Source organism: Anopheles stephensi, chromosome 2 (assembly GCF_013141755.1).
Source record: "Anopheles stephensi strain Indian chromosome 2, UCI_ANSTEP_V1.0, whole genome shotgun sequence".
NCBI lineage: Eukaryota > Metazoa > Arthropoda > Insecta > Diptera > Culicidae > Anopheles > Anopheles stephensi.
In genome coordinates, this window is record NC_050202.1 from 65,692,266 (window position 1) to 65,709,875 (window position 17,610).

At 44.8% G+C, this 17,610-nt stretch overlaps 1 protein-coding gene across 7 annotated transcripts in view; it reads right to left on the minus strand.

Annotated features, from left to right (window-relative positions):
• Nucleotides 1–522: 522 nt before the first annotated feature.
• The window catches only part of LOC118504804 (protein slit), a 155,648-nt gene continuing 138,560 nt past the window's right edge, over nt 523–17,610 (minus strand). For 4 of the 7 annotated variants that reach the window (XM_036039792.1, XM_036039794.1, XM_036039796.1 and 1 more), the window contains 18 exons: nt 12,369–12,440; nt 10,480–10,551; nt 9,642–9,785; nt 9,291–9,526; nt 6,802–6,943; nt 6,576–6,719; nt 6,071–6,286; nt 5,811–5,968; nt 5,549–5,702; nt 5,245–5,463; nt 5,098–5,169; nt 4,638–5,006; nt 4,491–4,562; nt 4,273–4,416; nt 2,686–4,204; nt 2,427–2,598; nt 1,767–1,909; nt 523–1,681 (listed from right to left, as the gene is read on the minus strand). In XM_036039792.1, coding sequence (XP_035895685.1) covers nt 1,595–1,681; nt 1,767–1,909; nt 2,427–2,598; nt 2,686–4,204; nt 4,273–4,416; nt 4,491–4,562; nt 4,638–5,006; nt 5,098–5,169; nt 5,245–5,463; nt 5,549–5,702; nt 5,811–5,968; nt 6,071–6,286; nt 6,576–6,719; nt 6,802–6,943; nt 9,291–9,526; nt 9,642–9,785; nt 10,480–10,551; nt 12,369–12,440 — 4,135 coding nt within the window. In that variant the 3' untranslated portion in view covers nt 523–1,594. The remainder of the gene's footprint in view (nt 1,682–1,766; nt 1,910–2,426; nt 2,599–2,685; nt 4,205–4,272; nt 4,417–4,490; nt 4,563–4,637; nt 5,007–5,097; nt 5,170–5,244; nt 5,464–5,548; nt 5,703–5,810; nt 5,969–6,070; nt 6,287–6,575; nt 6,720–6,801; nt 6,944–9,290; nt 9,527–9,641; nt 9,786–10,479; nt 10,552–12,368; nt 12,441–17,610) is intronic. The other 3 variants (XM_036039797.1, XM_036039799.1, XM_036039798.1) reach the window with 3 other exon arrangements.

Sequence of the window (17,610 nt, forward strand, 5' to 3'; positions counted from 1 at the left end):
GGTTGATGAGTAGCGAGTTTTCCTGACGATCGAACGGCTGGAAAGCACCGGACGCAGTGGTCGATAACGTGCCATCCAGCTTGCTTAACGGACCGCTGCTACTGCCGCTCACAGCAGATATGTGGGAAGTGCTGCTGGTTGGTGCAACAGCGTGCTGTACGTTGCCCGGACCGTCTAGACGTGACATTGGGGTAGTGATCCGCGGGTACGCTACCGTCGGCATCGTTTCCATCCGATCAACTGTTCCCGCTGCACCATTGGCAGCATTGTTCTCGCGCGAATCATCACCCGTGTCAGGTGGATGCGAATCAACGATCACATTATTGACGTTTCTATTAAAACTATCATAACTATTACCGTAATTATTATGACTATTATAAATATTATTATTGGTAATATGTTTAATACTGCTGTTAGTGTTGCTTGAGCCCGCCCCGCTCGCGGGTGAGTTGCTGCCATCGACGGCACTGCCATTACTATTGTTATTATTATTATTGTCGATCAACTGTAGTATGTCCTTGGCCGTGATGGGTTCGTACTTGTTGCGGAACGTGTCACCATTGTCGGATGCTCCCCGGTACAGCAAGGCCACCTTACCGTCGGCCGTTATGACAGGCGTGATCTTATTCTGTCGCTGCTCACCGCCACTCGCCACACCACCATTCGTCCCCGCACCGGCACCGTTGTTGTCGGATGTCGCTTTCCTGGTCGATTCTTCCTCGGTTACCTTCGGTTCTACCTTGTACACAATGCCGACCTTCCCGTTCGGAGTGGAGATGATTTTGATGGAATCATTCTTGCGCAGCTTCCGACTGCTGCTAATGCCGGACAGCAGGTCTCCGTCGCCGGAATCGCTAAAGTCATCAAACTTTGACTTGAACCGATGAGGAGCCGATTTGCTCTTGATGTTGCTCAGGTAGTCCTGCATAACATTTTCGGTGTTGCCTCCGTCGTCCGGTGCGGCACTAGCTTTTGCTTGCTTTGTCTGCTTTCGTCTTTGCTCCTCTTCGTCCTCCTCGGCACTGTAGTCGTCGTAGTAATCGTCATCATCGTCATCGACGATTCCTGCCTTCTGGCGGGCTTCCTCTAATTTCTGTCTATGCCGACGTATGACCTCCTCCAGGTCGTAATCTTCATCGTCAAACAGATCGTCATCTTCGGTGGCTTCCTCGAGCTCATCCTCACTGAACAAAGGTTTCTCCTTGAGCTCTTCTAGTTGGTGCATTACGCGATGAAAGTCATCCCCAACAACCGTACTACCGACGGAACTTCCGGAAGGAAGCGTTTCCGTCGTGTGTGGCTGCTCGATTGGTACCACTGCCAATGGGGCCGGCGCTGGAGCATCGTTCTGCATCATTTCGTCATCGTAATCGACCTCAAAGTTTATCCACTTATCACTAGAGCTGCTGTGTATAGTAGGAGTAGTAGTTGTAGTAGTAGTAATAGTATTTAAATTAGCTTCACTTAAACTAGATAATTGTAATCCTAGGATGCCATTTTGCTGGCCGTTCGGGTTTATGCCACTGAGTGATGCTACATGCTGCACAGATATTATTGATGATGGTGGTGGTTTATGGGTAGTCGCGTCTTGCAGTCAGTAGCATTTCTTTGTACAGTGGCACTTTCGCACAATATCCAGCTGCTTCACGTATTTGGTGTTGTTGTTGCACACCATGCGTACCTAAAGCGAGAAAAAGGACGGCCGATTTAGATACATTTCTATAACACGATATAAACTGTTTTACGCCCGGCAACGTCATGCATACCTTTCTTCGACGTACGACTTTGGCAGCGCAGCACTGATTGCCGCATCCTCCAACGCACTTGGCGTACTTGAGCGGTTGCCTTGAGCGGCAATCGTTCTCTGTGTAGTACTCTCGTACTTGCTCCTTGCGACAAGTGTTGGCAGCTGATAGAATGCGAAGAAAGAATGTGTTTGTTTTATACAGTTTCTGAATTAACAATTGGAGAATAAAAACTAATACTACAAGCATGCATTCTCAAAAACCTACTCTTCCGTCGAATCGGAATTTGGAGACGTTTTGTACTGATTCATGTACTGGTTATCATTACTGAACCACATGCAAAGTAAAAAATCAAAATGGTGGTAAAAAAAGTACAACGGAAACTATAATAAATCTAATTAGTTTGGAAAGAAAACCATTCACAGTAAGGCAAGTAAAAACAAAATAGTTTCTTTTGTTAACGATTAGTGTTGAAGCGTATTAGCGTGAGATTTCTTCTTAAGCTAAATCTGATTCTGCAACACGTGTGCAATATTAAAAACCAGCGCTGGATGAAATAAAAGTTCGAATGGCTTTCGACAACAGAACCGAGAACAAAGCAACATTAGTGTATAATTCGCGATTAGTTTGTAAAATGTGTGAGGAAAAAAACTGATTCATATCAAAAAGATGTTGCTATACCGGAAGAGGAAGTTTTGAACGGGTCCTCGTCGATCACTAGCGAAACCGATCCCTCACCTTGGTCGCAGTATTTGCCCTTGGTGCCTTTCTTACACTTGCACGTGTAGCCACCCTTACCGTTGGGCACACACTTTCCTCCCCGTTTGCATTGATGATTCTCGCAAGGATTAACCTGGAACGGAGTAGAACGATCAGCGCGTTACTCAATGTACGATACACTGGGTTCGGGCTATGCGTAATCGGAAGTAAGTATAAGTACCTCTTTAAGGATCACCGGCGTTTCCTGCATAAAATCGTCGTCCATTTCGCCTTCGGCATCCTGATCTAGCAGTGCACAGCCCGGCGTGATCTTTTGCTGCCGTGCAGCATTCAGAAAATCGACCTGCTTGTGATTAATCCACACTTCCTTCATGCAGCCCTTGAAGCTTGTCAGGTTGCGGAGGTGCCACTGTTTGTACGCTTGCTGGCCTGGCTCTGCCGGCAAACCTCCCAGGTACATCGGGCTCGACAGTTTCAGATAGTCTTTCGAACCTTCGTTGATGATGGAGCGTGCCAGGCCACGGTCGACTCGAAGCGTAAAGTTTTTCTTAATTGCCAGCAGCTCCACCATGTGGTACTTGCCATCGGCGACCATTTCGAAGCTGTACATCGTGGACACGGGATCATTGCCCACGTCATAGCTCACACGAATACGACCGTTAAACAGCTCCACCGCCAGATGCTCGTTGTGCCCATCGTACATAAGCACACCGTTTTGTTGCGTGCTGCTAAACACGATCGTCACGTTTGCTTCCGGCTTGGTACGGAGCGGTTCCAGCTCGATAAACGAATTATTGTGCAGGAACGTTAAGCTGGTTAGGTATTCACACCGTTTGCCCGAATAGCCAGGAGCGCACTTGCAGATGTAGTCCGCACTGGCAGGGTTGGGCTGGAAGCAGACACCGAACTTGCATTCGTGCTGCTGGCAAGGTGACGTTTGCGGATACATCATCGCAACCATTGGGGCACCTTCGCAGAATTTGCCCGTAAACTCATTGGGACATTTGCAAGTGTAATCGTTGATGCCATCCACGCAGGTACCTCCATTCTGGCACATATGGTTCACGCAATCGTCGATGTTGTCCGAACAGTTAAGCCCCCGGTATCCGGGCAAGCATTCACAACTGTAATGTGTCGTGTGGTCCACACATTTCGCACCGTTCTGGCACGGATTAAAGTCCTTACCGCAGAACTCAATCTTGCTTTCGCAGTACTCTCCGGTGAAGCTGGCCGCACAGGAACAGCTGTACGAATTGACGCCATCCACACAAGTACCGTTGTTCTGACACTTGTGGCCCACGCAGTCATCAATGTTCACCTCGCACCGGGAACCGGAATAACCGTGCAGACAGTGACAGCTGAATCTGCCCTCTTCCAGCACGGTGCAGGTACCATTGTTACGACAAGGATTACCGTAGCACGCATCTATCATAAACTCGCAGTGCGTTCCGTGGTAGCCCGGTTTGCACTTGCACTCGTACTGTCGCTCCGGAAGTGCACTACAAACGGCCTCGTTCTTGCACGGGAAGGTGTAGCAAGCATCGCACTTGGACAGTATTTCGTTACTAACCTTTCCTGAGCAAACGAACTGGCTGGCCGGTGTGGAGAGGATTAGTTTGTCCTTCATCGGTTCCGGCTCGGCACAGCGTGCAATGCCCGGTTCCACATAGTCTCGCTTAACCCACTCCGAAAGCCAGCGAAGAGAACAGTCACAGTACAGCGGATTACTTCCAAGTGCGCTGCAAGGAAACGCCAAAAGATGTTGACTAATATGTTTCAAATCGATCGATTAGTTGCGAACACTTACATGTGTGTAATCGATTGTAGGTCATTGAAGGTTCCTTCGGGAATCATGGAAATTTTGTTTCCATGCAGGGAAAGCACTTTCAGATTGGTCAATCCCGAGAGCGCGTGCTTCTGCACACACTGCAGGTTGTTGTAGCTTATTATTCTGAAAACGAGGCAAAAAGGTACAATTTAAATTACGCCGGGCCACTTCACATTGAACCGAACTTGAAAACTTACAGCGTGGAGAGTTTGCTCAAGTTCGCAAATGTGTAGTTGGACAGAATGCCAATCTGATTGTTGCTCAAATCCCTACGGTAGTGGAAGATTATGCATAAAAATCAGTTCCGGTAATGATTCAAAATGTTTCTGCATCGTGCAACTTACAGTCTGGTAAGAGCCTTCAGATGGTTGATGCGATTGGAATGTATCATCGAGATTTCGTTCGACTCCAGATACAGTTCCGTCGTTTCGGTCGGGATGGATTTAGGGATTTCCTTCAGCTTGTTGCGGGAACATCGAACGACCGTACCGGTGCAGGTGCAGGATGGTGGACAGTAACCTTCGCCCAGACAGCCTTGGTCCATGTCCGACGTGCACTTAAAGTCAAAGTGTGGCAAATCCTTGATGGGCACGTCGCGCACCTTCGACGGGGAAGTGCAACGTGCTGGCGGACCGTTCAGCTGCTTCTTTCTTAGCCAGTCGGAGAACCATGCAAGGTGGCAGTTGCAACGGAACGGGTTCGATGCGAGATTTCTGAGAGGGGTTTGAAAAAATAACACATGAAACGTGCTTTTGTACGTGTAATCCTTCGAGTGCAGATTACGCCTCCGAATGCTATACTTACAGCTGTGTCAGCGATGTCAGGTAGTCGAACGAACCGGGCATAACGCAGGTAATGATGTTATCGTAGAGCGATCTAGAAATGCCGGCGTAGAAACACGACATGGTCAGAAAACAGTTTCCCGACTGACAGGCTACACAATTCACTTACAGTGTTTTCAGCTGATGGAGTCCCAGGAACATCTTGTTGTGCACTTCGGTGATTTTGTTTTCGCTTAGAAACAACTCCTGTATCCTGGTGGCACCTTCGAACGCGTTCGGCTCGATACCGGATATCTGATTCCTTCGCAAATCCAGCTTTGCAAGATTTGGCAGCCGACCGAACAGTCCGTCAGACTTAACGCGATTAAGCTCGTTATCGTTCAGCAATCTGGCGAGGGAGATTTAAGAAGCAATGTTAGCACATCTTACTACGCGGAATGGAAAGAAGAAAAGCTTTAAAAAGAGCTGCTCACAGTTCCGTGGTGTAAAGAGGAATATCACGCGGAATTTCTTTTAAACCCCGACCCGAACAGTCAACCGTAGTGCGATCACAATGACAAGCCGCGGGACATTCCTGATCCATGCGACATTCGCCGGAATATTTGATCTTGCTGTAGTCATCGGTGCCTGCAGAAAACAAACAAAAGAAACAGAAAAAATCATTCAAAAACCACCCAAACGAGTGAAAACCCGCGCCAAAAAGGAATTAGCAAACGGCGCGCGAGAAAAGCTTACATTTGAACTTTTCATCATTCAAAGCATCAATCCGACGGCGTTGCATACGCTTCGGAGCATCGCATCGGGCCCCACTGGTTTCGATGGGATTATGGAGCAGATAATCGCCCAACCAGCGTAGATTGCAATCGCAAATGAAAGGATTGCGTGCCAAATGTCTGCAAAGTAAACACAAAAAAAAAAATGGAAACAAATCAGTGAAATTATTTACGCGACGCGCGAACTACGATAACAGCGGTCGGTTTTTGCGTGATACTTACAGCGTTTGGATGCTTCTCAAGGAGTCGAACGTTCCGTTGGCCAGCGACTGAATGTTGTTATCGTACAGTGACAAAAGGCTAAGATTATGCAGATCCTTGAAAGCGTCTCTTCGCACGCAACTGATTTCGTTCGCGTTCAGCAGTAGCAGCTGGAGTGAGGTTAATCCTTTGAAAACGCTCGCCGGTAAATCCTTAATTTTATTACCATAAAGAACACTGGGGAAAGAAGAAGGTTTCGGTAAGTGAGTGAACAGAAACCGAGCTATCCTTGGAAGCAGAAAGTAGCTTCGGAGTTCGGAGCTTTCACTAGACATTATGCAGCGGGGATGGTGCTACGGTTGCTCTGTTTGCTTATGATAATAATTTAACATCCTTCTGCCTTTTCCTTAGATTGCGGGTTGCGCTAAATATTTCATTCTTTCCCCAGCTTTGCTACCCACGCTACAAAAGGGACCGTTTCCGGATTCGGGCTCTTCTTTTTTTCTCCATAAAGTGTGCTACTTACAGCGACGTTAAGGACTTCAGTCCACTGAAGGCATCGTAGGCGACTCGCGAAATATTGTTATTTGACAAGTCTATCCGCTTAAGGCGCCGGTGGTTAGCGAACGCTTTCGGTGGAATTTCGGTGATGTAGTTCTGCTCGAGCCGGCTGTAAAAATATTTAGATTACATATTAATGCCCCCAAGCCAACGCTCCGGACGATGTCGCCGGCACAGCACAAAACACTTACAGCTCGGTTGTGTCCTCCGGTAGGGTGGACGGGACGGTGGTAAGGCTTTTTTCGCGGCAGTCCACTATTCCGTCGGCACAGCGGCAAGGATGTGGACAGAGGCTGCGGCCACCACACTCCATCGGTGCGTTTTCCGTTAGACCTGCGGAGAGTGAATTGTATAGCCAGTGTGAGAAATAAAATGTTGGTGCCACGAGCGTGTGATTTGATTTAATTTATAAAATGGATTAATTTTTTATACAGGCTGCAAGCGTGCTGGGTGGCTATTTTTTAAAGCCGAAAGTATGGTTGAGAGGGCAGTTTTAAAGAGCTTATCTATGCAGGAATAGTGAATTAGCTTTTTGTACTGTTGATTCTGTCATAATTTACATCCAAGGTTTATGTTTGTATTACTAAGTGAGCAATGTTTTTAATAACAGCACATAAACTGTTTTTGTTTGGATACATGAAATGTCGCTATTTCAACCAATAACAACCATTAGCATTGATCCATAAAAAATACAAAAATGTGCATATTGGGTGAAGTTAACCAGTTCATAAAAAATATAGTGTCCAATCGAACCACCACCATTATTTACTCGCCACCATGTGCTATAATTACATTTTTATACGGTGTTTTGTGATCGTTAAGATGTGTCTAATGGCAATGTATTAAACACGCCTAGTCCCTGCAACGCATAATTGCTATAGGAAAATGAAAAAAAAGGACATAGAATAATGTACGAGACACAATCGATTGCCAGTGGTCTAGACACGTTGGCAAACTGCGCTGGACCATTTTGGACCGGGCTCCGGTTGGGACGACTATTTTTCCAGTAATTTGATTTCATTGATCCAAACGCGTGACCGTGTTGCTGCGTGTGCTTTGTATTCAGCCCGCCGTTTCTAACCGGTGCCCAGACTTTCATCCGTTAACACTGGACGAAGTGTGAAATTTGCAAACCAATCCTCGTCCCACAGGAAGGCGTTATCGTGAGTCCTTTCCATTGTGAAAACACACACACACACGGAGGTGGCATAAATTAACATTTACATATTCATGAGTGTCACGTATGCAGTTGTGGCTCGGAAAATGAATCCTGAGAGTACGGAGGGCCAGCGATCCTGGTGCAGGGTCCTCGGGGTATGTTGCTGTGTACAGGTGTGTGGTGTCCAGATTGCTTCTGGGTTTCGCGGTTCTTACAACGTCACCAACCATTCGGGTGATGGTGTTGATGATGATGATAGACGACGAGTGAGCGTGAGGTTTATGAGTTTGTTACCCTGCTGCAGGAAATGCACGGGAAGTGCACGACATAGCGTACGTATGCGGAAAATTGACGGACCCATTTACCGTAGAATTTCGTGCCGTCCAGAGCCACTCTATTGTGTGGGACATTTCAGTAGCGTTCAACCAAATCCACCGTTTGACCTCCTTTCAAATGCGTGCAATTACAACGCGTGCGTTCCGGCTGATGTGAGTACGCTGTTGGACCAGAGCCATTTTGTGGAGGATTTGATTGGTTTAAATCTACTAGCAGGATTTTACGTTCGTCTTTTTTCTTTTTTCTTCTGATGTTCATCTGCCAGAAGCTGCCGTTTTGATCCATCATATAGTCCATCACGAATGAGATTATTTTTGAATGCAATTTGCATTTTATTGCAAACAGAAAACAATGAAAAAGGCACACCAGCGTACCACGGCGTTATGGAAAACTTCATTAGACTGGCGAGGAAAATAAATTAGTGTCCTATCACGTTTAATATGGTTTTGCGCCAAGTGTTGAGGACGTGTTTGGATATTATGGGCTCGTTTGCAAAGCTCTACCATAATTATAATGGACACGAGAGAAACAAGAAACAGATTGTACACAACACATTTGCGTGTGGTGCATGGTGAAAAGAAAAATTAGTTTATGGTGGCAAATTTTGTAATGGTCATGAGTCAGTTTTGCTTTCTCTGGAAGAACGTTTGTGCATTTGCCATGCTTCACCGTAAGCATACTTTAACGACCGTACCATTGTACTGCACACGTACATGTTCTAAGGCAAAAATTGTAGGAATTTGGAGTGATTGTAAGAAGCGTTGGCTGCCAATCGATAGGAATTATTCATGAAGATTCTTCACTGTAAATCTTAGGTTTGATATTTGGTACGACCAACCGTATTCTCTTGCTTTGTCGCTCTTGATTGGATAACCATAATTGTAGAAATATGATCAACTCGTTCTTTATGCAAACATGCCGAAGCCAGTTAGTTTCCTTCGACGAACCCATGCAATGTTTTATTCTCGATGGAATTCCTAGTGTGGAGTGTCTGCAGCGCACGATGGAAAACAAAGCTGTTGCGTGTGTGCTGAACTAGACACTCAAGGGTCGTCTAAGTCGGTCCCTAGTGCTCTCGTTTCCGAGCAAACAACAATTATGTGGCAGCAAACCATTGGACGGAGTTCACGCCTTCGACAGAACCTGGCCTACGGGAACCTGGAAATGATGGTCATCCTCACTTACCGGAACATTTGAACTCCTGCTCGTGCAGATCCGCCACATTTTGTCCCTTAAGCTGACCGGGCGAATGGCACCGGGTGTACGGTGCCAGACGCGATGCATTCTTCAGATACCGGGCCAACCACGAAAGATGGCAATCGCACGCAAATGGGTTTTCCGAAAGGCGCAGCGCTCGCAGGCGTGGCATTCCGGCAAACATGTCGCGCGGTAGTGTGGTGATGTTGTTATTATTGAGCGTCCTGGCAGGGAATGGAAAACAAGAAAAAAAGGGAGAGGTTTGGGTGAGTGCTTGCTGTGCTCGGAAGTAATTTCATTTCGAAGGCCTGTGGGATTGTCGCGTCATGCGATACTTACAGTATTTCCAACTCTGTCAGCCCTTTCACGGAACCTTCATCCAGGCAGGTGATTTGATTGTTGTCCAGCTGAAGACTACGCAGGGCTGGTGCTCCCTTGAACGCACGCTTCGGTACGGCGGTAAGTGCATTGTGTGACAGATCCCTGCAAGGCGAATGTTCGATATGAATAATTATATATGTGGCATTGCTATGAAGCTAGCACAGCTGACTACAGAACTAGACATTTTCAATTTATATTTTCTGATTTGTGTAGTGTGTTATCCGACAACACATGAATGACAAATAACAAAAAATATGTTTAAATCAATTATTATTTCATTGTAAACGGTTAACAACAATCAAACGGCACTAATTATATACGTGGATACTGAGATCTTTAAACGATTTTGGTTTGGCTTGTGATTACAACGTCGAACATGCGACAATATTTACAAAATAGAAATAATTTAGATATTGTGAAAAAAAAATACTATGAAAGTTAGACCATGGTTGGATCTATAATATCAAAACAAAGGAAAAAAGTAGAAAAAAACCAAAAACGAAAAAAATAGAAACGGTCATACATGCCATCGAAACAACATCAAAAGCGCAAAAACCGTCAAACAGTTAAAAAAGCGCAACTTAATCACAAACCATATGGTTAGGCGCAAAACATAAAAGAATCGATATGGTTTAGGAATGACAAATAAAACAGCCTTCGTTCTAACGATTGCGCCATATTGCGGGCGATGAATAATGGTACCCATCTTGACAGCAAATACATAAACACATAATCACAACGAAGAAAAACATATACGGTACGAACGGAAATCAATCTCCTACAAACTACTACTTACAATCGTAACAAATTAGCGGCACTGGATAAAAAATTATCTGGTATTGTTTTTAAGCGATTGCTATTAAGTCGTCTGAAAATGAAAGAAACAAACAGAAGATAATAACAATTATAATAATAATGAAAGCAAGAGCAAGCGAAACTTGTAAAAGGAATGAAATAAGAAAGTGTAGGGTAAAGAGAAAATTGTACAAGCGAGTGAGTGTGTGGGCAGCTGACGTCGTTAAGCTTTTGTGACACGAGTAAAAACGGTGGCTGTTCACGAAAAGCATGTGCACACACGATTTCGATCTCATCTAGACTTAATTAAAGAATTGTCGCTCGAAAAATTACGCCCCGTGTTTACTGTGGCTGATGCCAGTTCCTGAAGCGCATGCTGATGTGGCAGAGGTTGAGTTGGGTGGGCACTTCTACCCTCTCTTATTTTTCTACCGGAACCAATGAAGGGGAATGATGATGGAGGGGTTTGTGGATCTGCTGCTTGGCCAAGCAGTGCTGCTATTTCCTGCCGACTCCGACAAGGAAGGAGGCGTGATCAATTATGTCAAAGCGATCGTAAGACAGGAGAATAACGAGCAGCAACGGATAATTAACGGAAATCGATTTCCAATCGCGAAAACTCAACATTTTCTGTGTTTCAGCGCAACCCACACAGTGTTATTTAAACGACTGTGGTCAATGAATGACTCTTGGGCTATAGACGGCGACCACCAACGACGTAAAGGAATAGAAGAGAGAGAGAGGGTATATAAAAACTGCCAACATAGTTATACATCCCGCAGAAGAAGATGAGAATGATTTGTGGCTTCCGTAAGGCTTGCCTATGGTTTTGTTTGCTTTATTTTGATTATATCACAAACATCAACAATCAATATTTTTTATGTAAGTATAATTATACACAAAGGTTTGTTAATTTATATTGTTGATGTCCAACAATAGGTTTTATGCTTTCAACCTTTTTTTTTAATGTATGGTAATTAGAAAACAAATTGAGCAACAGCAAATCTTTAACGTTGCTAATTATGTGCCATATATAAACCCAGTGATACCTGTCTCAATAATCGATTCATCGACGCTCACCCTGATCGTACAAGGGTCACAAAAAACCCTCTTGTTTTGTAAAAATTTGGCCAAAAAAGATTCCATATCATGTAGGGTGGGTCTAATAATTTAAACGATTTTATGTGCTGCGGCAGCTCCTTTTGACGCGAAACGCTTGTAAATAATGTCTATTTAGAAACAGCGAATTGAGCATAAATTAATACTAAACTGTATGCGGGCATAATCTTAGGTAGTCAGCAAACGAGGCAAAACAGAAACAGTCAAACTGCTCGTTGTTAAAAAGAGAGTTAAAATATGTTAGCAAAAATGAAAAATGTTTTTACTTATTTCCTGAATGCTAGCAGAAATTTGTTTTCAAAATACTTTTGAACCTATTTTTCACAAATATAGAGTTCAATATCCAATCAACATATGCAAAGTATTGAATACGAATAACGACACTGTGAATGTCACGGTATTTCCATTGCTTGAGTGTAGATTGCGCACATTTCGAATTCAACAAAACCACAAGATTGTGCAAAACCATCGCATAAAGTTGACTGATTGACTGCGACAGATAATATTCCCGTAGCGGGCAGGTGACTTGATGTCGTGTGTCAGATAATATGAATCGAATCTGTTGGCGGTGCACAGTCTTTGTGGTGTTTGGGAAAGAAATAGATGAGATGTGTATTTGACAGGAGTTGTTCAACCGGCTGTGTCAAGCCGGATCTAGTGTCTGGGGGTGTGATAAGTTATTGCAGAAGTATTTTGGCAGCCAGGGTGACTTCAGTTCAGAGGGAAAAGACAAATGAGCGAGTGTGGAAAAGTCACAAAATCGTTACTTACAATCTTTCCAGCGATATCAGATCGTGGAAGGCGTCCTTCTCAATGTTGTGGATATGGTTGTCCGTCAGTTGCCTGTAAATAAAATTGTAATACGAAACATCATTTTATGCGAGTAAGCGCTAGTAAACAAACATTTAATTAAATTATGATATAGTTAAAGATAGCAAGCAAGCAATATCGTAGGAAGACGTGGTTTGAATTACAAAATGTCCAATGAATATTGATTTATGCTACCGATAACTATAAACAGAATTTTCTTATGTTGCCGAAAGAAAATTAAGTTGTTATGTATACGCTAATCTGACAGCCCTGTCATTGACAAAGAGTTATTCGGCGTGGATATTGTAGAATACTTCACATACTTATACATATTGATTAGGCTATAGAATTAGCATACGTTTTCGGAAGTTTGCAATATTAAATTTCTGGAAGCAGCTGTGGGTTGTTGTTAATATTATTACGTTAAGTGTTGAAACACACTGCTACTTATTAAATGATTCATACTGTTTCTCAGATTTCAATTCAATAGTTTATTTGAAAGGAGCTTCAACTCCATATCCACCAGAAAAATGTTAAATTAGTTAAACATTAAAATTCAAAATAGCGAAAGTGTTGACTAATTAAAACAGCGCTCAGTTCTCAAATAAAGCTGCCGCATATTCCACCGCTTTTAGGAAGCGATTGGCAGACCATTTCGTATTTGAATGATTAATTAATTGAAACCGAATTCATTCCCAGCGTCGTTCAATGCATGTTAGCGTACGAATTAAACCGGCAGGAGAGAGCACCGCAACAGGAAGAAGTTATCATTTAAGTGACTGTGTCAATTTCAATTCCATTTCGTTTTGTGGCCTTTAGACGGCGTGAAAGGTATCAGGCCATTTTCGGTGACTGAATAAAAGCCTCACATCGATGTAACACTATACCCAACCCAACCGATGGTCGGCACATAAAATTATTCCAAACTCGGCAAAAGAAGACACAAAGCCACGATTCCATTCCAAATGAGTGTATTCACAAGAGTCACGTGCCTGGGCTTGCATGGCTCAAAATGAATGATTTTTTCGTCATTTACTTCACAAAAGGTAAATCCAGTATTGATGCTATGGGAACAACTCCAAACCATGTCTATGGGTCGGTCGACCAGTCGGGAAGCCCTATGTCGGGTCGCATTTTTTAGAGACCAGAGTAATTACTTAAAACTTATTTATTTATTTATTTATTTATTTATTTAGTTCATATTGTCCGCCAATGATGGTTCAACAATGTTCATTAACACTTAAAGGGAAAGCGAGGATGACAGTCAGGATTAGGTGGCAGGGAAAGAGACTTCTCGAAGACGGACACGAAAACGAGACAAGGAGACATTATAATCGAACAGGTGATAGCACTTGTTGAAAGCCGACAAAGCTCGTAGCAGAGGATCGTTCGAACCGTAACGGGTGTGGCGGGATGGGATATAAAGGGGAGGTCTATCGCGGAGGCGACGGGAAGGAGCATAAAGGGGGATGGCAGACAGAAGAGAAGGGACATCAAGTTCATTTAACAGGAGACCTGCAATGAAGCTAGCACGGATATGGAAATGCCTATCCTCAATGGTTTCAAGCCCAAGAAGACGGCAACGGACTGGATAGGGAGGGAGAGCAAGATGATAGCCGTTAAGGAAGCGACGAACAGCCACACGAGTGAATTTGCGCTGAACACTCTCCAGTCTGGCCATCGCAGTGGAGCCTGGGGGAGACCAGACTACAGCCGCGTATTCCAAGGAGGATCGCACCCAACAGCAGTACAGGGACTTCAAGCAGAGGGGATCGCGGATTTCGGACGATAGCCTAATGATCAGACCCAGTGATTTATTAGCCTTGCTAATTACATAATCAACGTGGGAACTGAAGGACAGCGTTTCGTCGAGCCACACACCTAGATCCTTTACAGAGGATACACGACGTATTACTGTATCACAGAGGGTGTAGCTAAACGGGAAACGAGAACGAGAACGAGAAAACGAGATCACACAACACTTATCGGGGGACAGGAGTAGGCCATTCTTACGACACCAAACAGAGAAGGAATCAAGTACAGTTTGGAGAAGACAACAGTCAGCAGACGAGGACACAGGAAGGAAGATCTTAAGATCGTCTGCGTAAAACAGAAAACCTTCGGCGGGGAGGATGGAAACACAGTCATTAACAAATAACAGAAATAAAATAGGACTAAGGACACTACCTTGAGGAACACCCGAGGAACCTACGAAGGAATCGGACAGACAAGACGAAACTCTAACTCTATACGATCTCGCAACCAGGTAAGTCTTCAGCCAAGACAGTAAACGACCCCCGATACCAAGTCTTTCGAGTTTGGCAATCAGCAGATCGAGAGGAACACTGTCAAAGGCAGTACTGAAGTCGGTGTATACGACGTCAGTTTGACCACCGGATGACATGTTCGATAGAGCAGAGGATACAAGACACATAAGGTTGGAGGAAGTTGTGCGTTTGGGAATGAAACCATGTTAGAGGGGGGATAGGTGACCAACAATGATAGGAAGGATGGAGGAGAGAATAATTGATTCAAGGATTTTGGAAATGGGGGGGAGTAGTGAAATACCACGGTAATTGGAGCATACAGAGCGGTCACCTTTTTTGAAAAGGGGGACCAGCCAAGCAGACTTCCATATGGTAGGAAAGGAACCCTCATTGATGGATCTCACAAAGACGCGAGTCAAAAGGGGAGCAAAAAAGGAAGCACATTTCTTAAGGACAGAGGAAGGGATACCATCAGGACCAGGCGAGTAGGACAACTTGATCTTTGACAGGGCAGACAATACAGAGGGAACATCAACGTGAACATCGTTTAGGGAGAAGACGTCACAAGGGGTGTACGATAGACCGTCGACTAAAGGCACCGCACTACTGCAAGGATCAACGAAAACACTAGAGAAGTGTTTGGCAAAGAGGCGGCATTGATCGAGAGGATTGGAGGCGGTTTCATCATTAAGGGATAGGATAGAAGGGATGCCGTTAGGATTACGACGCGCATTACTGAACCGCCAGAAAGATCTGGGGTCGGTTGTGAAGCGGTCTTGTAGCCGTACTACAAAGGACGCGTAGCGCCAACGGTTATAAGAGCGATAAGCGCTGGATGCATATTTAAAAATACGAAGCGTAGTCGGGTTACGGTTGCAACGATAATTACGAAAAGCTCGATTCCTGTCGGATTTCAGAGTGCGCAACGATCTGTTCGACCATGGGGGGTGAGGAGGGGGATAGAGGAAGGGACAACAGGAAGGAAAGGCAGCGGTGATCTTCTCGTTGAACTTGGAGACAGCAGCATCGATGTTGCAGGATTCCTCGATGAAAGACCAGTCGACAGCCGACAGGACGGCAATAAGTCTCGAGTGGTTCATTTTCCGGAAGTTGAATCCACGGAGACCACGGTCACTGCGAGGTAGATGAGCGGCTGGGGGTGACGGAACCGAAATAGTGGTCTCCAGTGCGGGGTGATGCAGGTCGATAGGCACAAGGGGGCATGGTGCGGAATGAACAAACGAACAGCTTTCAGCGGCGGCAGGGTTAGCAAAAAGTAAATCCAGCTGGCGATCGCGATGATTTTTCACCCCTGACAGTTGCAGCAATCCATTGTAGGTCATGCCATCGATGAGAGAGCAACCGGATGATGAATAGTTGGGCATGAAGTGGCGTGGTGGGTCGGTAGCGGCATGCCAGGTAATAGCTGGCATGTTGAAGTCACCAAACAGCAACAGTAGGTCAGTATGAGCCTCGCAGTGGGACATTAAAACAAAAAAATATACATTTCATTGGCAAGAGGTGTTTGGTTGTGAAGAAATTCTACAAGCACGATGAGAAATATCTCATATTCCACTTATGTAAATTAATGAACCGCACAAACACAATACCCAAGCTCAGATCCGATTCCCTACGACCAGTGAAAGTGGGACATTGTTCCAAAGTTGCAATGCTTTGGCTGATGTCCAACTGGTTCTCTCCGGGGTTATAAACCTTCCAGCAGGGACACTGGTCAGACAACCAGTAAAATACATCACCACCACCGTGTCAGTCTGATTAAATCGATGAAAGTTAGGGAAATGTGATTGGGAATCGATTAAAATGATAAATAAATGGAGCTTAGCCCAGAGAAGGGCGATGGGAAGGAAATGGGATTTGAATCGGTAAATCTTCGTCCTCTCTCGCAAGGGTACCCCACATTTGAATAATGAGTTGCTGATACAGCTGCTGCTGTGGCGGGACCCAAGCTTCGATGTCTTCCATGAACTGCATGTGTGAGTTCATAAGCGTAAATCTTGGGGAACTTTGGGGCGCGAGTGGTGGAATACATTTTTATGGTGACACTAAACAGTGTCATTTCGGCACGTCTGGACTACGGCGCCTGGTTCATGTTTCTATTGATTGGTCTCCGGAGCGTCATCTTGTCCTGCACGGTTTGCATTGATTAACGAACGCTGCTAATGATGTCAACACTATCGGTGTGCTCGTAACGAACGCATATATCAATCCCGGATGTATCGGAATTTTGGAACAAATCGAAATACAAAATGTGTTTCACGTAAAATATTGAAGATACCATTTTCAGAGTCTCTTATGCTTTTTATTTCGTTGAATTTAGACCTTCCTTTCCATCTATCATTACAGCTTAAAAAAGCTGGGAGCATCGCAAAGCTTGAAAAAAGCATACGTCTCTAGTATAACACAGTTGTCCAATGGACAAGTTTTACTTCATGTAGGCTAACTTCATTTCTGTCACGTTTCCACCGGAAGTCTGTGTTGATCGTAAACGCTAGACGGTTCCAGGCGCCACCGGGGCTAGGGGTAATTTTGGAAAGCACTTCGCGTAACACTATTAAAACCATCCACCATCTAGCGGATGTTGCAGCCAAGGGAGCATTGGTTCCGCAGGACATTCTATCGGTGGTTTTCACTTGTCGCCGTGGCTGTTCACGGTTGTGGTGTAATTAGTTTAAAAAGAGTCGTTCGCTCACTTTCCATACGACGTCCGGAACTACGAGGCCATGCTTTACCGGTTCGAGTCAATGATGTGGTCTACAGGGCACATACCACCACTTACCGTGCTGTGAATAGTTCACACAGTTTTACAGAAGGGGAATTTTCGGATTTCATTTAATTACTGCAAGACGCCCAGCACATAGGAGGAAGATGGCGACCGACTGCTCTTGTTTTATCGTTTAAACATCTTAGCTTTTTAC